General features: G+C 61.3%; 2 protein-coding genes across 5 annotated transcripts in view; one reads left to right on the top strand and one right to left on the bottom strand.

The window, feature by feature from the left end:
• The window catches only part of ADGRE5 (adhesion G protein-coupled receptor E5), a 13,031-nt gene extending 1,160 nt beyond the window's left edge, over window positions 1–11,871 (top strand). Inside the window, exons 2-19 of one of the 4 annotated variants that reach the window (XM_077765411.1) lie at window positions 2,203–2,253; window positions 2,468–2,587; window positions 3,092–3,247; window positions 4,841–4,972; window positions 5,554–5,700; window positions 6,141–6,287; window positions 6,379–6,425; window positions 6,533–6,610; window positions 7,525–7,702; window positions 7,773–7,880; window positions 8,106–8,329; window positions 8,902–9,081; window positions 9,840–10,342; window positions 10,448–10,514; window positions 10,643–10,734; window positions 10,819–10,987; window positions 11,073–11,159; window positions 11,242–11,871. In XM_077765411.1, coding sequence (XP_077621537.1) covers window positions 2,203–2,253; window positions 2,468–2,587; window positions 3,092–3,247; window positions 4,841–4,972; window positions 5,554–5,700; window positions 6,141–6,287; window positions 6,379–6,425; window positions 6,533–6,610; window positions 7,525–7,702; window positions 7,773–7,880; window positions 8,106–8,329; window positions 8,902–9,081; window positions 9,840–10,342; window positions 10,448–10,514; window positions 10,643–10,734; window positions 10,819–10,987; window positions 11,073–11,159; window positions 11,242–11,271 — 2,516 coding nt within the window. In that variant the 3' untranslated portion in view covers window positions 11,272–11,871. The remainder of the gene's footprint in view (window positions 1–2,202; window positions 2,254–2,467; window positions 2,588–3,091; window positions 3,248–4,840; window positions 4,973–5,553; window positions 5,701–6,140; window positions 6,288–6,378; window positions 6,426–6,532; window positions 6,611–7,524; window positions 7,703–7,772; window positions 7,881–8,105; window positions 8,330–8,901; window positions 9,082–9,839; window positions 10,343–10,447; window positions 10,515–10,642; window positions 10,735–10,818; window positions 10,988–11,072; window positions 11,160–11,241) is intronic. The other 3 variants (XM_077765415.1, XM_077765420.1, XM_077765423.1) reach the window with 3 other exon arrangements.
• DDX39A (DExD-box helicase 39A) overlaps window positions 11,794–15,386 on the bottom strand; it is a 7,752-nt gene continuing 4,159 nt past the window's right edge. Inside the window, exons 4-11 of the mRNA XM_077765435.1 lie at window positions 14,648–14,740; window positions 14,140–14,323; window positions 13,380–13,498; window positions 12,905–13,036; window positions 12,688–12,797; window positions 12,457–12,601; window positions 12,189–12,336; window positions 11,794–12,104 (exon numbers count right to left, since the gene is read on the bottom strand). Coding sequence (XP_077621561.1) covers window positions 12,088–12,104; window positions 12,189–12,336; window positions 12,457–12,601; window positions 12,688–12,797; window positions 12,905–13,036; window positions 13,380–13,498; window positions 14,140–14,323; window positions 14,648–14,740 — 948 coding nt within the window. The 3' untranslated portion in view covers window positions 11,794–12,087. The remainder of the gene's footprint in view (window positions 12,105–12,188; window positions 12,337–12,456; window positions 12,602–12,687; window positions 12,798–12,904; window positions 13,037–13,379; window positions 13,499–14,139; window positions 14,324–14,647; window positions 14,741–15,386) is intronic.

The following is a 15,386-nucleotide window of genomic DNA, read 5'->3' as shown; positions in this document are numbered from 1 at the left end:
GTGACTGCCCCGCCCCCACCCCAGGGTCCCGGAGCAAGAATCAAATTGCATCGCCTGCAATGCAAACCAGATGGGACGGAGCTCCTGTTTGGGGGACTTCCAAGGCCCCAGATGGAGAGGCCCTGGCCCAGCGGCCTTGGTGGTTGGAGAGCCCCCCACCCACCAGTGGAGGGTCTGGGCCACAAAGGACCCCTCCACACCAGGGTCTGGGGCTCTTGAGCTCAATTCCACCTTCCTCAGCCCCTCTCTTCACCAGATTCTTCCTGAGCTTTTCCCAGGCTCCGAACCTCATTTGTCCATCTATAGAATGGACGTAACCAGAACTGGCCAGGGCGTTGCTGAGCATGACAGTTGCTACTTGGGGCTTTGGGAGCTAGGAACAAATCGGCCCACGGCCCATCCTGCCAGGGAGGGTCATTTTGTGGTCTGTCCTGCAAAGAGGAACTGGGTCCTGGCAGAGGGGGGAATTAGCCAAGCCCTGTGGCCAGAGAGGAGGAAGAGAGGAATCCCCATTAGAGGGAGGGGAAGGACATTCCAGCCTCAGTTTACCCTGGCTGGGAGGGCCCTGAGAGAGGGATCTCTGGCCCACTGCCCTGGGGGGGGAGGGTGTCAAGTTTGGACACAGGACCTGAGTGGTCAGGGCACCTTCCAGTCTGTACCCCCCGCTGCCCCCCAAGCCGTGCTCACGGCGACGGACCCCAGAATCCCCCTAGGAGCCCCATCCAGGGGCAGGAGTGTGAGTCATCCCTTCCCCTTGGCCCAGGAAGTGACTCATGCCCTCCCTCACTCTCTCCCAGGCTCTGTCTCCCCACCTACCCGCCCCACTTTGGTCTCCCTGGATAATCGGGGTCTCCCCAGCTTCCCCAGTGTTCCTAGCTTGGCAGGGACTGGACGTCTCCCCCCCCCACGCCAGCCCTTCCCACGCCTCCACCTGCTCCTGAAGCACCCTCCACCCTCCCTCCCTTCCTGTTTCCATTCACCCCCCTTTCTAATCGTGCTCTCAATCTCTCCATTTCTGTGCCTCTCTCTCCAATCTCTTGGCATCTCAGTCTCTTTCTTTCCATAAGTTCCCGATTTCTCTGTGCATCTCTCTCTAGCACGGCCTTAACCTTTTTTTTTAATGTTTTATTTCTGAGAGAGACAGACAGCGTGAGCAGGGGAGGGTCAGAGAGAGAGGGAGACACAGAATCTGAAACAGGCTCCAGGCTCTGAGCTCGCTGTCAGCACAGAGCCCGACGCGGGGCTCGAACCCACGAATCATGAGATCATGACCTGAGCCGAAGTCAGACGCTTAACTGACAGCCACCCAGGCGCCCCATAGCACGGCCTTAACTTCTGCCTGTTTGTCTCATGCCCTTCTCCCTCTCTCTGTTCCCCTCTCTCCCTCTGTCCCCTCTCCTGCTTTTCCATTACGACCTCCTTGTCTCTCTCCCTGGTGAACAAGGAGCTCCCCCCTCTCTAGAGCCCCTGTTGACTTGAGGGGGACCCCCAAATACGTGCCTTGGGAATAGGGTGCCCCAGAACAACAGGAATGGCAGGAGGCGAGCACCACCCTTAGTGTGAGCCCACAGCGTCTTCCTGTGAGCAGGGAGCCTGGGGTGAAGGTCACCACTGGGTCCCAAGCCAGTTGTTGGGCTGACAGATGTTGTGGGTGTGGTGTGCGTGCACCAGTGGCCCTGAGCCAGGGGCGGGGGGGTGGGGGGCAGAGCATCTGAGATTCGAACACTTGGTCCAACCTCTTCACTGTTACATAAAGGAATGATGACCGTAAACACTTGGACACACTAGGCAGTATCTGCGAGCTTAATTCTCACGTGGCTCCGGGAAGTGCTGCCGATCACTGTCCCCGTTCTACAGATGGGGAAACTGAGGCACTGAGAAGTGAGGCAACCTGAACAGCGTCTGGGGTTCGAACCAGGGCCACCTGTCGCCAAGTGAACTGTTGCCACAGGGTCTTGGGCCCCCCTTCCCCACCCTGTCTGAAGCCCGTCCCCAGGCGACAGCAGACACTCTGGCTGTGGGTGTTCAAGCCCAGGGAGGGCTGCTCACTCTCTCACTCAGCAACGGACAGGGCCCAAGCTTGGGAGTGGTCAGCAGCCCCCTTCCCTCAGACCTGTCACCCCCAGGTCCCCATCATTCCTTCCTCGCTCTGGGGTCCCCTCCCCAGCCCCCAACAACACACGCCCTCTCTCTCTGTTCCAGTGCTGTGTGTCTTGTGGACTCTGTTGGAAGCTGAATCCCAGAAACCCAGTGGTGAGTCTGCTGGCAACAAAGGACTCCACAGCCACAGCCTGGGGAGGGGGGCCCTGGACCCCCACAGCCCAGGCATCGGAGGTCTGATGCAGGGGGAAAGTCAGGGATGCCCCTCCCGGCAACTTCTACTTTGGACATAATCCGCCCCCTCCCCCCGCCCCCAGCACCTGGTGAGATCAGACCTCACCTCCCAACTGTGTCCCCAACCCCACAGACTGTGCTAGGTGGTGCCCCATGAACTCCAAATGTGTCAACGCCACCGCCTGTCGCTGCTCTCCTGGGTTCAGTTCTTCTTCTGGGGAGATCTTCACCAACCTCTTGGAGAATTGTGACGGTACAGGGGCTTGGAGGGGCGGGGGTGGGGGCACGGAGATGGTGAGGCGGAGCCTGGCACCCATGGGAGATGTGGGTGGTGGTTGCGGTCTCAGCCTTTGGCCTTGGGACTAGTATCAAAGGCGGAGAAAACAGAAAGGAAAAGACATAAAGGTGGAAAATAAGAAGTGAATAAACCTGGCTTCCTGGAGAGGCAGTTTGCCCTTCTAGGACTGGAAGATGCAGAGCTGCCGCGCACCCCGCAGCTCGGTGTTCCCCACTCTGCCCAAGCCCAGGGTGCCAGCCAGAGGGCAGAGAAGAGCAGAGCTGACTGCGTGGGCTTCAGGAATGGCTTGCTCCAGCTGCAGCCCAGCCTCTGCAGGATAGCTTAAGAGTCTCATCATCTCCTAAAAGACACTGATTAAGCATTGGGCCCCCTGCTGGGGAGTCAGGTAGGGGATCGGGATCTCCTCCCTAAAGGAACTCATGCCTTTGGGAGGTGACCCTTTGCCCTGTTGTGTTCCAGACATCAATGAGTGCGCACCACCCATGGCGGTGTCCTGTGGAAAATTTGCCGACTGCCAGAACATAGAAGGGAGCTACCACTGCGAATGCTGCCCCGGGTACGAGCTTGCTTCTGGGGCAAAAACTTTCAAGAGTGAAAGTGAGAACATGTGTCAAGGTAAGAAGTAGCCCATGCCTTCCGTCTCCCCATCCATGAGGTTGGGGGTCACCAGAGCCATTGCTAAAGCATCCCCAGAGGCAGGATGAGTCAGGACAGGTCTGTCTGCTCCTGGGCCACCGGCACAGAAAGGCAGGGCAGCGGGAGAGACAAGGGCCTGGACCCAGGCTTTGCCTCNCACCTCCCTCCCTGGCATCTTATCTGCATAAAACAAGAGGCGCGTGGCATCCAAGATACTTGGCGGGAGGTGCGTTCCTGTGGGAGCCCCGTCCTCGTTGCCACCATCGGTACCTTCCCGGACCAGCCCCGCGGGCGTGGCCGTACCAGGCGGCCTCTCAGACCCTCGGCCTTGACGGGCCCAGAGACCCCAGCCGGGAGGCGGGAGGATGGAGACTTGAGAGCAGGCCCCCGGCCAGCCCTGGCCTGGCCCGCATCCTGCCTGGAGAAGGGCCCTCCCGGTGCCCTGAACCCCCTTCTCACTGCTCAACCTGCCTCTATTTCCCTGCGTGAGGCTCTGTTCCGACCCTCCCCCGTAACTTCGGCTCAGGGGCCTCGAGGCAGCCGATGACCAGGACCCGGACGATGCTGTGTCCGGGGTGGGCCAGGTGACACCCCTCACCCCCGGCCACTTGCACACTTGGACAGTGAGGCGACCCAAGAGGCTCCCTGTCTGGACCGGATGACAAGAGAGACGGTCACCCAGGACCCCCGCCCCAGCCCTCTCCTGGGGGGCAGGACACGGAGGCTGAGCCCCGTTCAGCTGGCCCAGCATCTGCCTCCCTGGGGGGAGGCCAAGGGCTGAGAAGACAGAGGCATCTGCCATCCCTCACCCACGGGCACCCGCGCCCCTCCCCCCGCCACCCAGCCCTCGCCCGCAGCTGGCCTCACCCAGATGTGGATTCTCACCACTTCCTGCCAGTCCGGGGAATGGCTTCACGGGAATCAGAAATATGCAGCTTCGCTGCCCCGAGGCTGCCTGACTGGACACCAGCAACTGTCCACGCCAGCCCGGCACCCACCGTCCGGGGGCCCCAGCCCCCCGGCCACCATCCTTCCTCTCCCTGCCGCCCCCGCCCAGAAGCCTTGTCTTTAAAGGCCCGGCTTGGGTGTGGGACGGGTCCATGGAGCCAGAGTCTCAGAGTTAGTGTGGAGGGGAGCGTGCTGTCCCGCGCGGGTCACCGGGGCTCCTAGGGGGACTCGGCCAGCAAGCGGCCACCCCGGCGGAGTCAGGACCAGGCCATCGCCGGGAGCCTCGGCAGGTCCTGGTCAGGTGTGCGGCACCTCCCTGGCTCTCAGCTCCCAGGAAAGCCCACCCTGGGCCCGTCTGCGTCCTCGGGCTGGGACACAGGGGGTCATGTGTCCCCGGCCCAGCTGCGAGCCGCCCGGAGAGGCAGACGGGGAGGGCTCAGACTGCTTCCTGCCACATCTGGACAACCGAACATCCGGGCCACCACGCTTCGCCCGCAGGACGCCCCCGTGTGGATTAGAAAAGGCACCCGCTCGCTGAGGAGGAGAGAGCGGGGCCTTCCAGATGCTTCTATCCCAGGAAACAGCTGCAGGCAGGCATCCAACACCCTCCCCTTCCCCCTGCAGACGTGGACGAATGTCAGCGGAGACCCAGAATCTGCAAAGGCCGCACCATCTGCGTCAACACCCAGGGCGGCTACACCTGCAGATGCCCCCCCGGCTTTAAGCACGACAAGACAGACCCGAACACGTGCTCAGGTAGAGGCCCCGGAAGACGCTGTGAGGCTGCGCTGGAGCTGGGAGGGGCCAAGGCAGAGGAGCCCGAGGAGCCTGAGGAGGAGGGAGAAGACCCTTGGGTTCCTGAGACGCTAGGGGTTTGCTCTGCCCAAGGATCTGCCTCCCCACAAGGTCCACCACAGAGCGGGGAGGTAGCAGGGCCTTCTGGGCCTGGGGTTCCCTTGTGGAGCCCCCCGGCCTCTGTGAGCATCCCCTGGTCTCGCCCCTTCCTCATCTGCCGCACGGGAGCAGGGGGAGGTGTCACTTCCAGTTCCTGGAAAGGAGGCTGGGCCAGAGCTGGGGAGGGAGTAGCCGACAGCCCTTGGAAAGAGAGTCCAGTCCCTATGACTCAGTTTCCCTCCTGGTTTCACAGCCTATGAACTGGGGACCATGGTCCCTGCCATGCCCATCTTGCAGGGAGACCATCATAGGGTGCACTGAGATTGAAGTTGAAGGTCGCCAGGTGGCAGCACGTGCAATAACAGCAAGGGTCCCTGATGCTGGGCAGTGAGAAGTGGGTGCAGCCAGTGGAGGGGACCCTGACCCTCTGGCTTTGTCCTCAGACGTGAATGAATGTACCTCGGGGCAAAGCCCGTGCCACCGCACCACCCACTGCCTCAACACCATGGGGAGCTATGAGTGCCGCTGCCGCCCCGGCTGGAAGCCCATTCCCGGGTCCCCCAATGGCCCAAACAACACCATCTGTGAAGGTCCAGAACTCAGATGCCACGTCCTGGAGACCCACACTCAGAACCCCTGATCGCATATTCAGTGGCACCCACACAAACCAAGCCAAATGAATGCTGGCGGCACCCTGCTGCACCAGGCGTTAATTCTTTTGAGGCTTGATGGGAAAAAATCTAGTGGGGGTCTCGAGGAAGAAGCTGGGGTACTGAGGAGTAGGCTCCTTGGAGACCCCAGGCGGCCACTAATTACTCCCTGGGATTTCAGTATTTCACAACCTGCACATCTGTACAGGGCTCACGTGCTATGTGTCAGGCCTTGCCGCATTTCCTGTAACTCCTGCATCACCAGGATGTGGGGGTCAACAGGTGACGTCACCTCCAGCCAAGGTGGGAGGTACTAATATGGGGAAAAAGCAGGTGGGACACAGAAGGAGGGGGCCTGACTCCCCCCTTTGTGTCCCCAGATGTGGACGAGTGCAGCTCTGGACAGCCTGTGTGCCACAACTCCACCGTCTGCATCAACACTCTGGGCTCATACAGGTGCCGCTGCCGCCATGGCTGGGAGCTCAAACCCGGATTCCAGAATATGCAGCCAAACACTACCTGTCAAGGTACCTGGTCTGAGCTGACCCCAGACACCATCCCACCCACCCCACCCCAGACACTCGCACACCTAATAAACGGCTGTTCTATCCCCTGCAGAGATGGCCTTCCCCCCCTGGACCCCACCCCCTGGAATGCAGAGCCAGGTGAGTGGCCCCAGCAGGGACCAGGAGGCAGGGATCCCTCTGCGCAACTCGCCTGGGCCCCCCAATNCACGCGAGTCCCTCTGACCTGCCTCGTCTCCTCTTCCCAGACACTCACCAGCTTCTTTGAAAAAATCCAAGCTCTGCGCAGAGACTTCAAGCCAACTTTGGCTCAGGGCACCATCCAGGTAAGAGCCGGAGCTGGGGGGGCCCGTGGACAGTGTGGGGGTGGCTGAGGGATGCTTCCGTGTGGGCGGGGACAGTCCAAGCAGGGGTTACACAAACACAAACACAAGCACAACCGTCAAAGCACACACGTGCACGCACACTGGAGAGGAACAGAATCTCCAAAGAATGGAGCAGTTAAGAACTTCGCCTCCATGGTTAGGCCACAAGGCTTCAAATCCCCCCTCATCCCACCCACCCCTACCCCACCAACTGCCACTTTCTGCTGTGTGACGTCAGGCAAGTGAGTCCCCCTCTCTGGGCCTCAGTCTCCTCAACTGAAAATAGTGCCTGCTCTCTACAGTTGGTTTGAAGGCTTCTGTAAACTAAAAGGAGCAAAGCTCAAAGAACAGTGCCTGACACACAGGGGCCATTATGTGTCCATTCTCGCCTGTGTGCTACGCTGGGTAGAAATACATGAGCCCTTAGGTCATTTTAAAATCTTCCCGGACTGGGGCACCTGGCTGGCTCGGTCAGAGGTGGTGTGCAACTCTTGGTCTCGGGGTTGTGAGTTCAAGCCCCATGTGGGGTGTAGAGGCCGCTATAACAATTTTTAATTACAAAAAAAAAAGAAAACTGAACATTTCCAGTAGCGACATTAAAATAAACAAGTAAACAGGTGAAATGTACTTGAAGATTGCGTGTAACCCAGCAGATTCGAAATCCTTCCCGTTTCAACGCGGGGCCGCATTTTGAGTGATCAATAGCCACACATGCCTCGTGGCAACGTTGCCTGACAGCACAGACTTAGAGCCTGCCTGGGAGGAGGCCCGTGCCCGTGCCCCGGGTGAGCCCAGGCGGGTCTGCGTGTCCCTCGGGAGAGGGGGCTGAAGTCCCACGGGGCAGCCACCCACCAGCTATCACCCACCACACTCAGGAACTCATCAAGTCAGTGGATGACATGCTGCATACTCCCGGGGACCTAGAGGACTTGTCCCTGCCTGAAAGGCACAAGGTGGCCACCCACCTCCTCTCTGAGCTTGAGAGAGTCCTGAGGACCCTGGCCAAGGCCATGCCCGGAGCCTCCTTCACCTACAAATCCCCTCTGAACACAGGTGAGACCTCGCCCTGCCCTGGGCCTTATGGGGCACCCAGAGCCCCCAGTCACTGTCCCCCTCTCCTCAGAGCTATCCCTGAAGATCCAGGAGCAAGGGGATAAACAGGCCACCATAGGCCAGAGCCACGCACGGATGTTGCTGGACTGGGATGTGGCAGCTACAGCCAGCGACTCAGGTAGCGGCGGGGATCTGGAGGGGACTCCCGTGGGGGAGGGGGAGCAGGAGCGGGAAGGTGGCGAGGGGTGAAGTTCTGAATATGCAGCAACTGGAATCCGACCTGTCGCCAGGGACCCCAGGCATCACGCTGTCCTGGAGGGCCTGAGTCAGACGCCCTGGGAGGGAGGATGAGGCGTGGGGGGAGGCAGGGCGGAAGGTGGTAGCCAGCCTCTCTGCCCCCCAGACCCCACCATGATGGGCATCCTCTCCAGCTGTGAAATGCAGAAATTGCTGGCCAAAGCCTCCTTGGAGCTGGACCCTGAGAAGAAAGATAAGCTAAAAAATACCCTGGGACATCCCGTCTATGGAACCCGGTCCAAGCTCTTCTCAGCCGTCAACTTGGTGTTTCTGAGCAACACAGACACCGAGCACCTTGACTCCCCGGTCACCTTTGCCTTCTCCCACCCTGTGAGTCCTTGGTGGGGAGGGGAGGGGGGAGGAGGAATCAGTGCGACCCTTACCCCTTAGCCAAGGTCACAGAGGTTCCTCTGTAGCCTTCATTTCCCTCCTCTGCTTCTTCCTCAAACGGACCTCAGGGCCTTTGCACTTGCTGTGCCCTCTATTGGGACACACCTTCTTCCATGTGACTCATCCTCTACCTGGTTCTAGTCTTTGTTCAAATGTCACCTCCTCATTTAGGCCTTCCCTGACCTTCTTATTTAAAACTACAATCTGTAATCATGCCTCACCTTCCCCTATGCTGTCTGCCTTTCATAGCATGTATTACCTTCTAACACCCCATCTAGTTTCCTTATCAGGTCTATTGCTTACATCTGTCTCCCCCACTGGCATGCCGACCCCGAAAGGGCAGGGACTTGTGTCAGCCCTGTTCATTGCATGCCAGACCAGGGGACACAATAGAAGAGTTGCTCGGTAAATACTTGCCAAATGAAGAACAGCCCTCCTCGGGCTCAACCCCAGCCCAGGACCCAAGAGTGGGCTCCGGGCTAACCTCTCTGACCGTTGCCACGTGCCTGCAGACGAAGACCACTGAACCGCAGCAGGAGCTGGTCTGTGCCTTCTGGAAGAGTGACGAGCGGGGCGGAGGGCACTGGAACACCACGGGCTGCTGGACCCGGGGCACCGGGAACCAGAGCACCACCTGCCAGTGCAGCCACCTGAGCAGCTTTGCCATCCTTGTGGCCCACTACGACATACAGGTGAGCAGCCCGGGGCCGCCCTCCCGCACCCACAGGCGGCAGGTTTGGCTTCCGTGAGACAGACGGCTGGTTCTCGATGGCGCAGTCCAAGTGCCTCAATATGGTCACACAGCCCCATGGTCCCATGCCATGCCCCCCCAGCCCCTTCCCTGGGACCCACCCCCACCCTGAGGGCTCCCCACGGCCCAGCAGCCGCTCTGACTAGCGCCCGAGTGTCCACCAGGAATGGGTTGTTAAATAATCACTAAAATCCCCAAAGGGAGTACGACGTTCTGTATGTGGCTTCAGACATCCACGGATAAGCTGGGCCACGTGTTTAACTGGAATGGGCCAGGCAGAGTAGGGGAGGCCCTTGACCAGGCCAAAGGCCCAGAAAGGACAAAAAGGTGGGTTTCAGTGAGTTGACAGACGTGGCCAGGTGTAGGAGGGGTAGAACTTGAGATGAGAGAGGGTCAGAGAGGTGGGACCCTTCGTGTTGGAAAAGAAGAACGTGGCCTTGAGGCCTAGCCTGGGGAGGCCCATCGGGAGGAACTGGGGGCCCCTGGTGCATCCATGGTAGTGTGTGTGTGTGTGTCCCAAGAGGGAGGGGGGAGGCGGGTGTTTAGGAAGAGACACAAAGCAGGTTTGCTCAAGTGTCGAAGGCAGAGGACGTTGGGGGAGGGCAGGCCCAATGGGTCTGGGTGCTGGAGCCCACAAGGAGGGCGGGAAGGCCTCAGGGCGCTCGCCGCCTGAGCCCCACGCACCCCGTCCTGCCCTAGGACCCAAAGCTGGAGCTGATCACCACGGTGGGGCTCTCGCTGTCGCTAGTCTGCCTGCTGCTCTGCATCCTCACCTTCCTGCTGGTGCGGCCCATCCAGGGCTCGCGCACCACCGTGCACCTGCACCTCTGCCTCTGCCTCTTCGTGGCCTATGCCATCTTCCTGGCAGGCATCAAGAACGACGGGGACTGGAACAGCCAGGTGAGCTCTCACCTCCCCCAGAACCCCCGCCCGGAGGGGTCCCCAGCGGGGTGCGAGCCAGAGGACTTCGGCAGCCCGGGGCTGCGCTGCCGCCTGGTGGCCGGACTGCTGCACTACTGCTTCCTGGCCGCTTTCTGCTGGATGAGCCTCGAAGGGCTCGAGCTCTACTTCCTGGTGGTGCGCGTGTTCCAGGGCCAGGGCCTGAGCAAGCGCTGGCTCTACCTGATCGGCTATGGGGTGCCCCTGATTATCGTGGCCATCTCCGCGGCCGTCAGACACGAGGGCTACGGCCGCGACACCTAGTAAGTGCAGGGTGGCGGTCCCACAGGAGGGAGGGCAGGGGACCAGTCCTAGCCATGGTGTCCCTCCCCTCTGGGGCATTGACAGGACCCTCTCTTTTCACCCAGTTGCTGGCTGAACCCAAAGAGTGGCTTCCTCTGGAGCTTCCTGGGACCTGTGATCTTCATTGTCCTGGTAACCGCCCCCGCCCCACCCTGAGCGCAGCTGCGCACTACGCCAGCTGTCCCCTGTGGTCCCCCTGCGGTCCCGGAGAGTCTCCCTAATGCCAATTCCATGCCCCTCCCCCCTGCCCACCCCCACAGTGCAATGCCATCATCTTCGTCATTACAGTCTGGAAACTCTCGCAGAAGTTTTCTGAGATCAACCCCGACATGAAGAAACTTAAGAAGGCCAGGTGAGAGTGGGGGGCAGGGAAGGGGCTGGCAGGGAGCAGAGGGTGTGTGGGAACCCCCCCACTGCACGCCTGTCCTCTGCGCAGGGTGCTGACCATCACGGCGGTGGCTCAGCTCTTCGTGCTGGGCACCACCTGGGTCTTCGGCCTGTTCCTCTTCGACCCGCTGAGCTGGGTGCTGTCCTACACCTTCACCATCCTCAACTGCCTGCAAGGTTTCTTCCTCTACACCCTCCACTGCCTGCTCAACAAGAAGGTGAGCTGCGGCCGGGGTGGGCCAGGGGCCAGCCCCCTGCCCCGGGGCCTGCCCCTTCCCTAACCTGGCACCCTGGGCCCCACAGGTGAGGGAGGAGTACCGGAAGTGGGCCGGCTGGGTCACCAGGAGCAAGTACTCGGAGTTTAGCACCTCTTCATCCAACCAGACGCAGGTAAAGGCTGAGCCTGGGGTAGCAGTGCTGGGCCCAAGGGCACGAGCCCGGGCCCCGTGCTCACAGTGCGCTTCCTCACCAGGCCCACAGGTCTTCAGAGTCTGGCATGTGACAGCGCGGTCCCCACAAGGAGGTCCTGCGGCCTCAGCAGCTTTTGCACATGTCAAAGACGGTCCCCTCCTCTCTCCCCACTCTGCTCCCTCCGCCAGCCTGCCCTGGGCCCCCACGTGCAGCACAGAAAGCAGGGGGCAGCCGCTGTCGTCTAGCACTGAAGCCCTGGAAGCCCAGCCGGGTGGGGAGTCAGACTCACTGGGCCTGCTTCTGGCTGCCCCGCCCCCCCACTGCCCTACGCCAGCCCGGACCCAGGGCGAGGGCAGGAGCCGGCCCGGGACAGCAGCGCCTTCCCCTGCTCCACAAGGCCTGTCGGACTGAGGACCCCTTCCCCTCATCCGTCTCTGCTCCGGAACAGAAGGTCAGGGTGCTGGGGATCTGGCTGCCCCTTAAGCTAGAAGCCTGAGGCCAGGGGTGGGGGAAGGCCGAGCCCCTCCCAGCCTCGCAGCCTGAGGCTCACGGTACAGAGACCCATCCGCCCCTGGAGGCAGAAGGCTCTCACTTGTTCTGAAGATTATGGATGTTGTATGTTTTTTTTTTTTTTAATCTGTACATAAACTGTGCAATGTTGACACATAACATTAAAGAGCCTACTGATAGACAGTGGCTGTGGAGCTCCCTGGCCAGGCTGCGACACCCTCAAAACGCTGAGAGCCGACCGACAGGCGGGGCGGGAGCCAGACTTCCGTAATAAAACTTTACTCCTACACAAATCTACAGCTTGTAAACAGTAAAAAGGGAGGCCCCGCTGGTGCCTAGAAAGAGGACTCGAAGTGGCGCTCAGGAGCCAGGGCGGTTCTGCCCGTCAGGTGCGAGGTTACCGGCTCTGCTCAACTGCAAGACACACAGAGGCCAGGCTGATGAGACAGGCAGAGGGTCCCCGCTGGGGCCCCACCCCCGGCCCTGCCCTGTACTTACTGTACGTAGAGATGTCGATTTCCTCGGGAAGTTCTGCCACATTCACTTCAAACCTGTCCTGCACGTCGTTGAGGATTTTGGCATCGTTCTCATCCGACACAAAAGTGATGGCTAGACCTTTGGTCCCAAAACGTCCTGCACGGGCCACCTGCAGGGTGACAGGAGCAGGGAGTCGGGCGGGGGGGTGGTTTGAGGTCACAGAGACACAACGTGGGGACCACCCTGGGAGGGGGCCGCTAGGGAGGTCACCCCTCTGCAGGCCACTCACTCGGTGGAGGTAGGTGTCTGAGTCTTCCGGCATGTCATAGTTGAAGACGATGTTGACTCGCTCGATGTCCATCCCTCGACCAAACAGATTGGTGGCCACCAGGATCCGCCGCTGGAAGTCTTTGAACTGCTGATAGCGCGACAGACTAGGTGCAGGAAGAACAAGAGGCGGCCGTCAGGCCTGGGGGCCCTGAGCAGCACCCTGCCCGGGGGGTGGGCGGCGCGCACTCACCGCTCCTCCTGGGCCATGCCCCTGTGGATAGCGATGGCCGGGAAGTTCTGCTCCACGAGGAGCTGCGCCAGGGCCATGCAGCGCTGCACGGACTTCACGAAGATCACCACCTGCGGGGGGTGGGGGTGGGGGCAGGGAGCAGCGGTCAGGGCCAGAGCCCCCGTGCACCAGCCTCGCAAAGGCCCCAAACCCCCCAAGACAGGCCACGCAGTGTCACCTGATTAAACTCCAGCACGTCCAAGAGATCAAACAGCTTGCGGTTCTTCTCGCTGTCCTTGAGCTTGACGTAGTACTGCTGAAGCCCGTGCAGCGTGAGCTTGGTCTCATCGTCTACAAACACCTCCATGGGCTGTGCAGGAAGGGGCGGGCGGGCCTTACTTCTGGGCGTCTTGCCTGCCCAGAACCTTCCAGTGAAGGACTCCATGCTGCAACGCTTCCCAGAGAGCCTGCCGTACCCCGGTAAATGCCTCTCCCAATCGCTGACCTGAGCTCAGGTCTGACTCAGGTATAGACCAAGCTCAGCTCCCAATCTGACAAGACACAGGAGGGAAGGAAGGCTCTGGGGCCTCCCGGCATCCTTGCGCGGTGAGCACGGTGTGGGTGTCCCGGAGCAGCCGCAGCCCAGGACACGGAACCGAGGAAGGGCCAGAGCGGCCGCGCCGAGGCCGAGGCAGCCGCCCCAACCTACTCACGTCTTGCATGAACTTCCTGCACACGGGCCTGATCTCCTTGCTCAGGGTGGCGCTGAACATCATGCACTGCTTCTCGTGGGGTGTCAGGCGGAAGATCTCCTGCACGTCCCGCCGCATGTCTGAATGGGGAGGGCAAGAAATGGGGGGGGTGCCCGGCAGACGGCGGCCCCCACCCGAGGCCAGCCCCAGCTCCTCCCAACCTGTGCCAGGGAGCCGTTAGCGCCATGACGAGGGCGGTGTGAGCCGAGTGGAGGGAGGGGTGAGTCCCAGGTGCCTGAGGGGCTGGACTCGGGACGAGCGCAGGCGTGGGAGGAGCTGCCGTCCACTTACACGCCGCCAGAGCGGAGCAGCCGTGCCAGCGCCCTCGAGCCTCGCTTCAGGGAGGGGAGCCTGAGGCAGAGACAGCCGCTGGGGTGAGAGCTGCAGCTGCCTCCCGGGACGCGAGCCCCATCTCCCACTGGCCCCGGCGGGGCACGCTGAGGGCAGAGCTAGCCCGACGGGCGGCGAGGCCACAGCATTCGAGGGCTAGCACGCGCGCCCGGACTCACTCGGCTCGGGCTCAAGAGGTCGCTCTGCGGACGCCACGGCTCTCCCTGAAGTCATTTACAAAGCCCTGGGGGCCAGCTACCCACGTGAGCCTGCTCAGGGGCACCTTCAGCCTGCCCTGCCGGGGCCCACCTGGCTCTGAAGTCTGGGGCTGTGAGGGGGTAGGTTTTGGGGGGGGCCTCCAGCCGCTCCCGGACCCCAGCAGGCCACTCACCCAGCTGCTCCAGCATCTTGTCGCACTCGTCCAGCACGAAGTGCTTCACGTTCTTCAAGTTAAGGCTCCTGTTGCGCACGAGGGCCAGGATGCGGCCGGGCGTCCCCACCACCACATGAGGACAGTTCTTCTTCAACACCTCTTCGTCCTTCTTGATGGAAAGGCCCCCGAAGAACACAGACACCTGCACACGAGGAGAGAGCTGCTTTCACCTGTGTAAGGGCTGACGGGCACCCAGCCCGAGGGCCCGCCAGCTCACAGCCTAGCACCCGGGGGCCAGAGTGGTCGGAGAGCCTGGCCAGCACTCCAGTGCAGAGCAGCCCCACGGCTGGGATCAGCGCAGGCCCCTGGAGGCCATGCAGGATTCATCAGGCTTCTAAGGAGCACGAACCACCGCAAACCTCAAAGGCGGCCGGCACAGCCAAGCCTGGAAACTCCGGCTGGGCTGGAGCCTGGCGGCAGTGGCACTGCAGGGGACGCACGGCACACGCGGCCTGCGGGGACGCACCTTGACAGTGGGCATGTACTTGGAGAAGCGTTCGTATTCCTTGCTGATCTGGAATGCCAGCTCCCGAGTGTGACACATGACCAGGACAGTCACCTGCAGGTGGAAGACAGACCCCTCAGGCAGTGTCCCAAGTCCTACCCCAGCCGGAGCCCACTCTAGTGCTCTCCCCTGGGGGCCCCTGCCCACCGGGCTCCTACGCCCTAAGGGTGCCTGCCACGCTGCTCCCTGAGGCTCTGGCCACTGCAAGGTGCGGCCCGGACGCTGGGACTTCTCCCCGCCCTTCAACTGCCACTCACTCCCTACGCCCCCTCGGCTGCTGTGCCGACAGCCTCCCGAGTCTGCTCTCTGGCCGGCCCATGAGCATCATGGGAGGCCACTCCTGCCTTCAGGCCACGCCGCCAGGAGCCGCGACCACAGCCCAGCCTGCCACTGAACCTCCCTCTCCTTCACCGTCAACCCTAAGGAGACAAGGGCTCGCTGCCCACACGCAGCCCGTGGACGTATGCCGCAGCGTGACAAAAACACAACATGGGAATGCACCTCATTCTCCTCCAACAAAATGCACCTGAGGGGAAGCAAGTATCGGCGGCAACAGCAGCAACCGAACGCCGTCAGGCACGATCTCCCCCACGTCAATACACGCACTCTAGAAACGCACGTGACAAAACTACAGCTGGGAATCCGAGGAGTAAAATCGTGGGCGCGCTTCTCAGTTTCTCCTTTTGGCCTATCATTGGGG

The sequence above is a fragment of the Crocuta crocuta genome, unplaced genomic scaffold (genome assembly GCF_008692635.1).
Source record: "Crocuta crocuta isolate KB4526 unplaced genomic scaffold, BGI_CrCroc_1.0 scaffold693, whole genome shotgun sequence".
NCBI lineage: Eukaryota > Metazoa > Chordata > Mammalia > Carnivora > Hyaenidae > Crocuta > Crocuta crocuta.
Note: the sequence above shows the minus strand (reverse complement) of the source record. Positions and strands in the feature narration are given on the sequence as shown.